The 13,628-nt window shown below is 38.5% G+C and overlaps 1 protein-coding gene across 1 annotated transcript in view; it reads right to left on the minus strand.

Annotated features, from left to right (window-relative positions):
* LOC111148274 (elongation factor for RNA polymerase II 2) overlaps positions 1–13,628 on the minus strand; it is a 71,416-nt gene that overhangs the window by 25,849 nt on the left and 31,939 nt on the right. Inside the window, exon 3 of the mRNA XM_022504750.1 lies at positions 2,893–3,014. Coding sequence (XP_022360458.1) covers positions 2,893–3,014 — 122 coding nt within the window. The remainder of the gene's footprint in view (positions 1–2,892; positions 3,015–13,628) is intronic.

The raw sequence follows: 13,628 nt of genomic DNA on the forward strand, positions 1-13,628 counted from the left end.
TCAATGTGACGGAAGAAGGGACTGGGAGGTGGGGGCACAAAAGTGAAAGCAGGAGACCGCTCAGGAGGCTACTGAAGGATTGCTGGCAAGGAGCAAGAGCTTGAACTACTGTGGGGCAGTGTGAATGCAGAATAGTAAACAGAAAAAAAAAAAAAAAGAAGAATAGTAAACAGATTCCAGACACAGTGAGGAGGTAGAATTGACAGGGTTTGATAAGTGATTAGCCACTGGTGGAAACAGAGGCAAGTTAAAGATAATACCAAGGCTACTAGGTGTACCTGTATGAATGCTGCAAGACTAGTGAAGGAGAGGAGGGAGGAAGGCTTAACCCATTAGGGGAAGTGGGATGGAGGAGGAGGAAAAGTGGTAAGAAGAGACTACAGTTTGAAGTTTTGGTGGGAGGAAATTTGAATTTCAGCATCTCCCCCAGAAATTACTTATTAAGTAATTTAAATAGTGAGAATAAGCTAAACCTTTGCCAACCACAATGAAGTTACAGCTTATACCATTCAAAGTCAAAAAGACATCTTTCCACTAAACAAAATAAAGCTAAAACCCTGTAGGCAAGAACGGACTCCCTGGAATTGTCTACTCATCCCTTTTCAACTGAGTTACCATAAAAGTACCTTAAGAGTACCTTAAATACTCTGACATATAAGCATTTGACATTTGACATGTAAGCATTCCTAGAGCCTTTCCCTAGCCTAGCTCAGTTTCCTACAGTAGACTGTGCATTACTCTACGGGGCTGTCTGCCCTGAACCATGTATTTCCAAGAGGCCTGTGAATGGACAGATTTAAGGAATTTTTGAAAGGTAATTTTAACCTTGGGATTTCCTTCATTTTAGATATGATAAAAGTGACCTTCAGGGAGAACCTAAACTACAGTAGAGACAAGAACCAAGGGAAAAATAAAAATTCAACTGAATAGAAAAGGTGGAATGAAATTATTAAAAAAACAAACAAACAAACAAAACTTGCTTGCCAGGTTGAGAACTGAGAGTTTCAGGGCTTTTGTTTTCATAGTGGCAATTTCAATTTATACCCATGCAAGACCATTTTATAAAGCATCTTAAATCATCCATTTATGATTGGATCATACTTTTATAAAACACACTTGGCGCGTACTAATGTATTTGCCCCAATTTTCTCACAATAACTGTTTCATTTTTCTTGCTGCATCATGTAGCATTTTGTAAGTGACTTTAAATCCTTTTCCAAACAAGCAAGGTAGGAATAAACACACAGGGTGTTTATGATCTAAGGGAGAAACCTATTACCTATGGTGCTATCACTGGTTCTGAAGATGGGACTGTTTCTCAATAAAATTCCTAATGGGACATAGTTCAATTTGATGTCTAACTGCTTTCACTATAATAAAATAATTCTCTAAAGGCAAGCATTCTAAGTGAAAGCACCACAATTTGAAATCGGTGTGCTCTATGGTATGTAAAGAATACTGGTCTGGGAGTTAGGAGGGCCCAGTTTTTATTCAGCCTTATCACCAACTCACCAGCTGGATAACTATGAATACGTCATCTGTGCAATGAAGGGGCTGAACTACACAATCACCACAGACCCTCATACTTGATGCTTTTGTAACCTTCTGCAGTGCTGTCCCACATCTCTTTCTACAATTGTGAAAATGTTTTGTATCTGTGCTGTCCATTATGATAGCCGCTAGCCATGTGGCTACGGGGCCTATAATATGTGGTAAATGTGAATGAAGAATGAAATTTTAAATTCTATTTCACTTTTATCAACTGAAATGTAAACAGCCATATATGGCCAGTAGCTATCACAGTGGATAGTACAGAAAAGTCTATATGATCTACAACATACACAATTTATACCAAGAAACATAAGTTTAGGCGTGTGTAACTTTTAAAAAGCAAAATTAACATTTACTCAGGAAAAATGGCATAGTAAGATAGAACAGAAAGTTATTTAGTCACCCTAAATGTGAGTAGAAATTCAGAACGCCTTCAGTGAAGTGTCTTATTTTGTATCTCTGCCTCCCATCCTCCCTTGCAACACAGCTTTCCTTTCCTTTCTCCCACATACAGCAAGCGCTTACACAGTGTCAAGTACTGCACAGATGAGAGATAGGGATAGATCATGGCCTGGGACACTTTGGGCCCATTTCAATGTTCTCAGGATGTTGGGGGTTCTAAGGCCTTGTCTTTATCCAGGGGCAGAACAAACTCCCCCTACTCAAGGGGCCCATTCTTTAATCAGAAACAACCACAGCAAAGACAAGTCAAACAAGTAGCTTATTGTTTACAGAGGACCTAAGTAGATAAGTGTTCCATGGTACCCTGGGATGTGGGTGTATAGTCTTGTCTTCCTCCCTCCTTTTTTTGTTGTATTTTTTTTCCCTTTAAAATTAGAAGTTACTGCTCTACTGGGGTTAATTTCTAGTTTCCATCGTGCTGCAGCATAAAAATTTCTGAAAATCTATCTTAAAACAAGGCTTGCACAGGGAAGAAAGAAAGGGATATAGAAGATACACGTATTTTTTTTAATTCCTTTACTCTGGAGTGTGAACGTTGAGTATATAATAAGGCACTCTTACTTAAATACAGTGAATAAAAACTTTTAAAAAATTCTTAAACTTGTCTTTAATTAAAAAAAAACATTTTTTATAGATAGAAAAATCTGTACCTTAAAAGTTCTTAAGAGCAAGAACCTTAAAATTTTTATGATTATATCCCACAGTGACAAATATAACTGTTAGCACATAGTAGGTATTCAATATTTCTTAATAAAAGAGCTCTATAATTCAATTCATAAACATTTATGGAATGACTACTATACATTTTATTGTTTAAGTGAAAAAAAAACCTCAAAGAAAAACTATTCTTCCTTCAGCATTATCTTGAAACATACTTACCTGGAGAATGTTTGCTGGATGCAGTCAAAGCTGCCCTGAGGGTTGTCTTTACCCACATTTGACAAATAGAAGTTAAAGGTATGCGCTTCATTGGGGGGATCATTTTTAGGAATTTTGACAAGCTAAAGGTAGGGAAAAAGAAACATCTCAAATTATATATTTGACAAACAATGATCTGATGACTGACTTAACTGTTTTTCAAGTGACACTCATTTTATAGGCAACCTCTCTTGAGCATTTAAATTACCAAATCACTGAAGGAATCAAGCATGTATGCCTAAAAATCAAATCACTCATTTCCATTTTCTACCCTTAAGTGTCAATAATCACTTCTGATCAATAGTTTAAAGAGGAAACCTCTTCATTTCAAACTAGCAAATGATTATAATTCACACAAAAGAGTCATTAGTGAATTTTCTAAAAAGTAAAAAGCTTTTCCTCTTTAGAGCTACACAAGGTTCTGTCTCTGGCTGGCATGTCGCCCTCCCCAACCCCACCACTGAATAGCTTCTAGATATTTCAATGATCTCTGGGACAGAGACTATATCCTAAACTTCATCCTCTTACTATATATACGTTTCATTTTCATTTTTGCTTCTCTGAGTACAGTTTTGGAGATGACTAGCAACATAAGGTGAATGCCATAGTTACATTCATAGCAAAATGCGGAGGGGTATTTCTCCATGCCTTAAGATTCTCCTACCCTCATATTTACAGAATAGGGTCAACAACCTGGAGAGAGGATTCTGTGGACTCTAAGGCTGAGCCCATTACAACACTGTGGAAAAGGCAAATGTTTTTTATGCTCTTACTCAAGGTCTAGTTTTTCTATATCAAAAGTGAAAGGATGGGGTTGCTCTAGATCACAGAGCCCCTGTATTAGGCACATTTTCCTGGTACATAGTAGGATCTCACTAAACATCTGTGAACAAATGAACTGAAAACTTCTCACTGTCTTTCAATGGTTCCACCCTTTGCAGCTCCTAAGACCTTGCTCCCCTTGGGCTTGCAGGGGCTACCATGGTTTTAGGTGATAATTATGAAAAGGATTCACTGGCGAGAATATAAAATATGACTTCCTGCTTTCCAGCCCCCAAATACACAGTCTTAGCAATTCAGGAGATGAGTAGGAAGTGGGGGGTAGGGTGGGGGAATGTTTCCCAGTTCTCATTCTTTCCCCACCAAATCTGCCCTTTCCAGTATGGTAAGGTGAAGATTCAGAACTAACTGGTTGCCAGACAGACAGACAGACAGATATTCAAGAATGTGCTAGTAAGCATAAATATGTGTCACTTCTGCTTGGTCAGGAAGGACACCCTGCAAGCAACTCTGACTTGCTCACTGAAACACACCAAGCTTCTGACCTAAGGAAGAGAATTTTGTTTGAAACTACCAAGCTACCAATTCTACAACTCCCTGCCACCCCACAAAAACCAAAACAAAAAAGTAAAGAAAGGCAAGAAGGGAGATAATTTGCAATGTCTAGTGCACAGCAGACATGTAATAAATGTTGAAGGAATGAATGAGGTAGGAATAAGTCAAAGAAAAACATCTTACTTATATGGGGTAGAAATAAATCAAAGAAAAACATCTTTTCAGAGGAGATTCAGAAAACGCATGTAAAGCTTGAGAGGCCAAATTTTACCAAAGATGTTGAGTATTATATTACTATACTCCATAGAGCCTCTGTCATCTGTGAATTTAAACTATCTCTGACTCCTTCTTTGAAATTAGTTTCAAATTGCTAGGGTGATAAGTTTCTACACTTATTATCTACTTTATAAATTATACCTTTTTTGTTCCCTAAAGTTACTTTGATTTCTCAAATTTCACCCTAGTTCTAAAGTGCTGGAACTTTGAGAGCAAGTCTTAATTTACTCTGGGAGGACTCATCAGGCTGTATTACTGGGTGTGCAAAGTGAATGCCTAGTTGGCACACATACACTGGTGAAACAGAATGCTGTGTTTTACTTCTTAATTCTGTATAGGTATGGGAGAGCAGGAGCCAAAGGAATGCTGTGTGAGATACAAGGGAACAAAAAGTCCATCCTCAGGCACTGAGTGTAACAGCACCACTGACATTTGTCTGCTTTTATATTTTAAAGAATAGTAAGGTTCTGCTGCTAGAGAAGGAATGTGCCCTGTAGTTAAAGCCTCCTTGAAGACTTAGGAGAGAAGGTGGACAGGTAAAGATGGTGTGAACACCTGAATGGAATCCTCTCCTGCTCTAACTCACTTAACTTCCATTTTCCTTTCCCCTTAACCCTCACACAGATCTGTGGAGCCTGGGCGGGGAGATTTTCACAGTGGTGACAGGCTCATCTGCAGGCTGGGCTCTGGTTTCACTTGAGGTCTGAAGTCCTCGTTCCTGTGCAGCTCAGGTCTGGGAAATGCAGAAGTACTTCACCCAGCAAAATATGGAAGACTGTCCCTTTCGGGAGATTCTAAATCGCATTTTTAAAAAGTGGAATCGTAGAGTTTTTTCTATCTTTATTTTTAAGAGTGACTAGACTTTTTACTCAAATTCTGTAAACGTTCGGTATTCTTTCACTAAAAACTTTTAATTATAGGAATTCTCAAGCTCAGACATATACTAAACAGAGCACTTCAGGGAAGCTCTTATCAAACCTTTATAATAATTAAATGTAGATTTTTTTCCTTTCTCATCCTCTAAACTGTGATTCTTCTGAAGTAATGCTTATACTTTTTAAGGTGAAAAATTATCTTCCTATACATTTCAAAAAATTTTAAACACACACAGTGTCTTGTGTAAATCTGGAAAGTTCAAAATACAAAAATATCTGGTATGCATTACTGTGCACACTCCTCAAAGTAATAGGGTCTGGCCTGATGGTGGACACAGAAGGTTTTCATATTCTCTTTAAAAGTGTCTTGGAATAGAAAACAAACAAACCAACCAATCCTATAGTCATTTAAAAAATATCACAAACCAAATAGGAAAGAATCAGATTAAAAAGAAAGTTAAAAAGAAAAGCACACACAACCCATGCCATATCCCCACGGAAGTGTTTGGAAGCATGTGTTACACATAGATCAGAACAGCTGCTCTCAACAAGGGGAAGTCTTGCCTCCAGGGACGTTTGATCTGGGTGGGTGCTTCTGGCACCTCCTGGAGGGGAGAGATACTGTCCAACACCCTCTAGTGTGCAGGACAGCCCCCACAACGAAGGACTACCATGACATTCTAAAATGTCAGTGGGGCCAAGGTTGAGAAACTATGGATTAGAAAGAGACATGGGTTGGGGCGCCTGGGTGGCTCAGTGGGTTGAAGCCTCTGCCTTCATTCAGCTCAGGTCATGATCAAGCCCCAGGTCGTGGGCCTCTCTGCTCAGCAGGGAGCTTGCCCCCCACCCCCCACCCCCGGCCTCTCTCTGCCTACTTGTGATTTCTGTCAAATAAACAAATAAAATCTTAAAAAAAGAAAAGAAAAGAAATAGACGTAGGTCAATCTCTTAGAAGAGTCAGAGAATTCCGACTTCAGTGATTTCTGAATATTAATGAAATAGAAGGAAAAACAGTATCTTAAAAAAAAAAAAGTCCCAATTAGTATCAAATGGAAGGAACGGTTTTAACTTATTTGCAACACTATTCCATGTTTAAAACTTCTGATCATAAAAATATCGAAGGCAAATAAGTGCACCGCACCGTATTTAAAGTAAAGAAGAGTCAGAGAGAGAATGAACATTTAAGTACCTACTGCAAATGATTTTCTGCAACTTCCAAACGTCATGAGGTCAACAAATAACCAAATAACCAAAACAAAAACATAATGAAAGGTAAGAAGGGAGATAATTTGGGACCCAAAGGTGAATCTTGATGTATATCATAGTATTTCTTCCAGCTGTGGAGCTGCAGTGGGGTTGGAGGTTAAGGAATGATGACAAAACAGAGTTCTGGGTTTCTGTGTCACCTTTCCTCAGTGGTTTTCAGTGCAGCACCAATGCAGATGGTACAGCCTGGCTTAATCTCAGGCTTTTCCTGTAAAAGATCTCAGAGCAAGGTGTTGCCAAGCAACTTTTACATCTTTAATATCTCAAAAGCTTAAATTATGCTGTCTATAGATTTAGTGTGTCTCATATCCTGCAGGTAGTATAAATTAGGTACAAATTTTATTTGTATCAATAACTATGCTCTAAAGAATGAAAAGGATGTAGGAAGAGCTCTTATGGTCACAGCTGGTAAATCTGCCTAACAGTTCGGCCCCCATGGGCAGTAAAGCAAGAGACTTAATGAAAAGAGCAGGTTGTGTAATGACAATTAGGGCAGGTGGGGGTGGGTAAGTGGGAACTTCAGAACTAAACTATGGGGTACCTCCTAGTGGACCAGAGCCTCTGGGACTGTTAAAGGCCACAGCTACAGTGGGACTCAAGACCCTGCCAAATCTAGAGCCATATCAGAGACTAGACTTTCAGGGGAACTTGGGGATACTTATCACTCCTCTCTCTGATAATAGGAGCCTACTGCAGAGCTTGTCTAGATAGTGAACCAGTAGTTAGTTCTTTATTTCAGAATGGTTACAGAGCATTTTCTTATGAACTGGCCTTTAAATTTAGGAAATATGAAGGGGTGGGGGGATGAATGTGAAATGACTATTACTGGGAGCCCTCGCGTCAGCTTCTGGGGAATGAGGAAAAGAAATACTGAGGTCTGATTTAGAAACAATCTTGGAAGAGCATCCGTTTGTGTGACAGGAACTTCTCAATTTTAATTATAGTATTGTAGGCTTTTCCTGCAGGTCAGTGGAATGCCTTTATGTTTAGGGACACACGGTCTACTTGAAATTTTTAGCTAAATGCTTAAAGAATATTACTTAAAAAAATTATCAAAGACTATGATTCCAAACAGTTTCTTATTTAAGACAAATAATATAAAAATATGCCACCATATTCTGGGCAATCGGAAAAGTAGATTTTAACTTTCATTTCAAAAATGGGGGGCTAAAAATCAAAGGCTTGGGACCACAATTCATAGCCCACCTTCCAAATTCTAGTCTGTCTCTGATAAAAAGCTACAAAGTTTCAGAAAACTTCCAGACATTTATAATTAACATAAACACTGTATACCAAGATGTTTAAGTCAAAACTTCTAATTATTCTGAGATACAAGCTCAGGCATACAGCAATGGAATACTGTCTAGAAGGTCATTTCAACATCAAAATTTACACAAAGACACAGGGCAGTAACACAATGTGCACACTGCTGCAAATTTTCATACAGATATGCTAACATCTGCTTAAAAGCCACTGGTACTTTACAGCATAGGTTTCTTACCTTTGAGTACTCTGTACTCAATATTGGATTAAGGTACACGCTAGATTAAAAACAGGACCATCATGGGTTTTTTTGTGTTTTTTTTTTGCATTTATTTAAAAAGAATGAATGCTTTGTTCTTTTGTGGGTATTAACAAATGATTTAAACTTTTCCAACCTTGGTGATTATAAATGCTCAGTAAGATGCTCATGGCCCAGCAGTAACACAGTTGGATACACCTCTTGGGTGATTAAAGTAAACCCATAGTTCTGGCAGGCCCTTTCAGATCAAATTAGTTGAATTTCTTCATTTTATAGATTAGAAAAACAGAGACACTCGATTGCTCAAGATTATGACTATTTAAAATTGCAACCCCTGTACTCCTGACCCCCTGACCTTGCTCCATGTTTGTCTAAAACACTTAGTAACTGTACTACTTACAGATTATGTTTACTGTCTTTCTCCTCTGATCAGAGTATAATCCTTGGAAGGACAGAGGCTTCTCTCTAGTTTGTTCCCTGAATATATCACCAACATTTCAAATAGTGGGTGCCATGAAATACTCCATACATGTTTGTTGAATGAATGAAAATGTTGACTAATGCCTGAGCCAGGACTAGAATTAAAGTATCTGCTTTTTTTTCCACCAGTATTTCCAAAGTATGCTGAAAATTTTCCTTCCATGAAAAGGTTCTATCCTGAAATAAATTTGGGAAATGCCAGGTTAAAATAATAACTGTCTTTGCTTTGTAGGCCCTTTCATATTGAATAATAGTTTCCCATTTTATAAAACCTCAGAACCTACCTCCTCCATTTCTCTAGTATCTTAGGGGACTAGCTGGTCTTTTAATACTATATTACTAATATTTCTATTATTTCCCCATATATAATCTATATGCCTTAGCTAAGATTAAAAAAAAAATTGCTACCAACATTCAAAACATTAGGATTCTCTGTTGTTCTTAAACCCTTTCTAAAAGAATTTTAATGATTCTGTGATTTCCTAAAAATATTGAAAATTCAGTTTAGCTACAGAAATGTATTTGCATGTACTGTTCCAGAGTTAAGGTGCAGAATGAATAATCTAGAATCAGAACAGAAAACAGAAACCTCAACCTGAAACCCACAAGTCCTATTTTTCAAACCAGAGAGGCAGTTATGACTTTAGGCCTAACATTATGGGTTAGGGAAAGGAAAAAAAGCCTGTCAGATCAATCAAGATGTGAAAACCAACACCCGGGTGGATATGGGGGAGTAGGGAGGGGAGGCTATCGTTCACTGGCAATAGAAAACGTATTAGGGAAATCAGCTAAATATTCCTACTGACATAGAATAGCAGGGGTTGGAGAAGATCCCATGCATACTAGATAACATCTGAAATACTCACATGATAGATACTGTACTGAGGAGAGTAGTGCAAAATGCTAAATTTATCTAGCACAAAGAGAAATATTTGGCAGTTATCCAAAAAATTCAGGCCATGTAACAATTAATATGAATAATTCAGGACAAAATAAACCCATTTATTTCTTTCATTCTTGCTCTCTGTCAAGATGTCATAGAAAAAAATAAAGTAGAATAGCTTTCCTTATTTTTCTTCATATAGCTGCTTCAGATCCAGTATTAGAATTTCTTTAAAAGTTCTTGATGAAAGGGTAGAGTAGGACAATATTGAGCTTCCTTGGTTCTATTACTTCTGTGGGATAGTCTTTATTTCCCCCCTTTTTTCTTAAGATTTTATTTACTTATCTGAGAAACAGCGAGAGAGAAAGAGAACAAGCAGGGGGAGGGGAAGAGGAAGAGGGAGCAACACGCTCCTAGCTCAGCAGGGAGCCTGATGTGGGACTCATCCCAGAACCCTGGAATCATGACCTGAGCTAAAGGCAGACGCTTAACCAACTGAACCACCTGTGCCCCTGTGGCATACAGTCTTATTGGAAAAATCTTTCCTGAGAATTGCATTCTCATCTCTAATATATCCTTTTAAATTTATGGCCACCTTGGGGAAAATATCATTGACAGGAACATTTCAAAACTAATTTTAATTGGATACAAGTAAGCAACAACATATTAATTGAGTGCCTACTATGTCTACATTTCTGTGACACAATAATGAACAAAAGCTACAAAGATCCCTGCCATTACAGCACATACGTATAGAAATCCAGGAACGAGACAATGGTGGGTTGGATCAGGAAATAGGGAGAAGTAGAGGGATTCAGGATATATTTTGCAGATAGATACAGCAGGATTTTCATTCCTAGGAATGAAAAAAAGAGAGAAATCAAGGATGACACCAAGGTGTTTTTCCCTGGAAGAACGGAGCTGTTTCAGAGTATGAGTGTGCATGTGTCTGTGTATATGTGTGTACACATATACATATATACATGTACACATATATTCATATACACATATATGGTATCTTTGATATATGATGAGTACCTTAATATAACCCAATTCATATTATCTAGGTGCACTAAAAGACAACTGACCAGTGCTGGCTTCACCAACTAAAAAGAGGCTTCAAACTGAGTTTTGTTATGACTCACTTTGTGGCTTCATGGTTAAAAATTTAGAACAGACCAGGTGGCTGGGTATAGTTGCGTGGTAGCTGATTACTTCCAAGAAGAGAGGGGATGACAGTTACTGGCGGGAAAGATGCAAACAGCAGGTACAGAGATACTGTATGAAGGAAAAGGTATACAGACTATGCAGCATAACAGAATAGAAAATTTAGATTTAAAAATGACTAAAAAATTGAGAAATGTCAAAGAAGCTTTTAGAAGAAAAATGAGAGAATCTAAGTTTTTTCAAACTTCACGGCTGGGCTAATCCAAAAGTCCTTCTTTGGCAGCAAAAACTAAAATCTCCCACCGAGTTCCAGAACTCTTATCATAAAACTGCTTTTCATTTTCCTCTTATTAACCAGTCCCTTCTAATATTTAAATATATTCCACAGAATCAGTACTTATGTAGAAAAGAATTCTCATCTTATCCCTAAATCTGCCCACCCTCCCACAGTGTTTATTTCCCAGTTAATAAACCACCATTTATCTAGTTACTGAGGTTATTGGCAGCCTAGGGAGTCAACCTTGACTCTTCTCTCTCTCACACCACCCCACCTCCCTCAATATCCAGATAATCACAAGGCACACTGCTTTCACTTCTTAAATGATCTCTCAAATATATGTCCTCATCTCTGTCCTCTGCTTTGGCTCAATACACCTTTTGCTTGGACAACTTGTCTTTCAGCCCCTACTTTCCTCCGTTCTTGAGCTCATTCTTTTTTTTTTTTAAGATTTTATTTATTTATTTGACAGAGAGATCACAAGCAGGCAGAGAGGCAGGCAGAGAGAGAGGAGGAAGCAGGCTCCCCTAGAGAGCAGAGAGCCCGATGCGGGGCTCGATCCCAGGACTCTGAGATCATGACCTGAGCCGAAGGCAGCAGCTTAACCCACTGAGCCACCCAGGCGCCCCTTGAGCTCATTCTTTAACGATTTGGCTGCCAAAGCTAGTTTCATAAAATGTCAGTCTGACCATGCAATTTCCAAGCATCATTTATTTCTTCATGATTCTCTCCTACCAATCATCTACCACCCAGTCTAAGCTCCTTAATAGGACACATGAGGTTCCTTCCCAACAGACCTGGCCCTCACTCTCCACCTTGTATTTGATGTCCCCACTCCTTGCCTTGGCTTGTGCTAACTTACCCCTCATTTAAGACTCAGCTCAGGAGCAGTTCTCTCAGGGAGTCTTTCCTTCTCCAGTGTGGTGAGTTTCAAGCTCCTTTTCTGGGTCTCCACAACCCCCTGGGCTCACCTTTAGTGCTGCCTTTACTATACCGCATGCTAAAGTACTTGCTTATGTATCTGCTGCCTCACTAGTTAGTTAGGGGCAAGGACCATGGTCTTACTTCCATATGTATCTGGAACACAACAGATACCTAACAAATCTCTGTTGGATCCTTCTCACTTGGTACTGGATCATGTTCATTTAGATGAAGCCTCATGCCAGGGAGACTAAAATATTAGAGATGTATCTGAAATAGGTCACTACAGCCTGTGGAAAACCAGAGCTCCCCGGAGCACGCAAAAATAAATAACAAAATGAAAGATGGAAAACAAAAAAGTCCCACACAGCTGCATGCTGTGTGGTACAAACATCAGGATGAGAAGATTTCTGGCCTCTCTTGTACTATGTTTAGCCCTGAAACCCAGGCCAAGTGTCTGCCTGGATCTGTGGAACTTAAATTTACATTATTCATTTTTCTTTTTAAAAAGTATCTTCATCTTTATTAAAATACTCACAGAATACTCTGTCCTTACCAAATTCCATTTGAAAATGACTGTCTTTAAGACCATTCTGCATTTTATTATTTTTTTAAAGATTTTATTTATTTATTTGACAGAGAGAGATCAAAAGTAGGCAGAGAGGCAGGCAGAGAGAGGGAGACGCAGGCTCCCCGCTGAGCAGAGAGCCCGATGCAGGACTCAATCTCAGGACCCTGAGATCATGACCTGAGCCGAAGGCAGCGGCTTAACCCACTGAGCCACCCAGGTGCTCCCATTTTGCATTTTAAAGAACTTAGGGAGACCGCACTAATTCTAAGTTTAGTCATTGTCTTGGTCAAGTAGAAAGCAGAATTTTCTTTAAAAAAAAAAAAAAAAAAAAAGATTTGTTTCTCAGAAACAAAGCCCAAACCTGAATTCTACAAGAAAGAAAACAACAAAAACAAAACAAAACAAAAAAAACCTCAAATATAAATGCTACTTTCCAAATTCATCGCCAATCTTCTCTCCTTTTTGCTCTCCTGGAGTCTTAAGGAAAAAGCACTTTTTGCAAATGTCAGGAGGAACCGCTGCCAAAATGTGAGTGAGAACAGAATTCATGCGTGGCCATCAGCAACAGTTGTGTAAGTCTAGAGGGGACTGGTACTTAGCAGAGGTGAATCCTCAACATCAATATAAATTGCTAATAGTGGCCAATGCCCTGAATTTCACGGAACATGAAATTTTACATGGTTTTATCCCAAACCAATCAATGTTACCGTGAAAGCTCATTAAATTCAAAAACATAAACAATATCAAAGTCTGAGAACTATTTTCATGTAGATTTGGAAGTATCTTCAACTCTTAATTCTCTCTTTTTCAATGCCAAGAATAATCATTTTTTTTAAAGCTAAATCTTTTTCAGAATAATCTTATGGGGAAACCCACCAGGTATTAAAGGCAGAGTCAGCATTGCTCTGGTTGAGGAAAGGAATGATGAAGGACTGGGACTGCTAAAGCAGCCACTGTGGTGACATCACAGAATCCCCAGGCTCTGGGGACCCAAGACACACAAACCAAGGCTCTATGCCAAGGAAAGAGTAACAGCAACAAGATGTAGAACAGTTGGGGGCTATAATCTTATTAAATTTTAGTCACATCTTTAATGACATTACAATAGAGTGTACAAAATATAA

Source organism: Enhydra lutris, unplaced genomic scaffold (genome assembly GCF_002288905.1).
Source record: "Enhydra lutris kenyoni isolate GAN:26980312 unplaced genomic scaffold, ASM228890v2 scaffoldscaffold19, whole genome shotgun sequence".
Classification (NCBI taxonomy): Eukaryota; Metazoa; Chordata; class Mammalia; order Carnivora; family Mustelidae; genus Enhydra; species Enhydra lutris.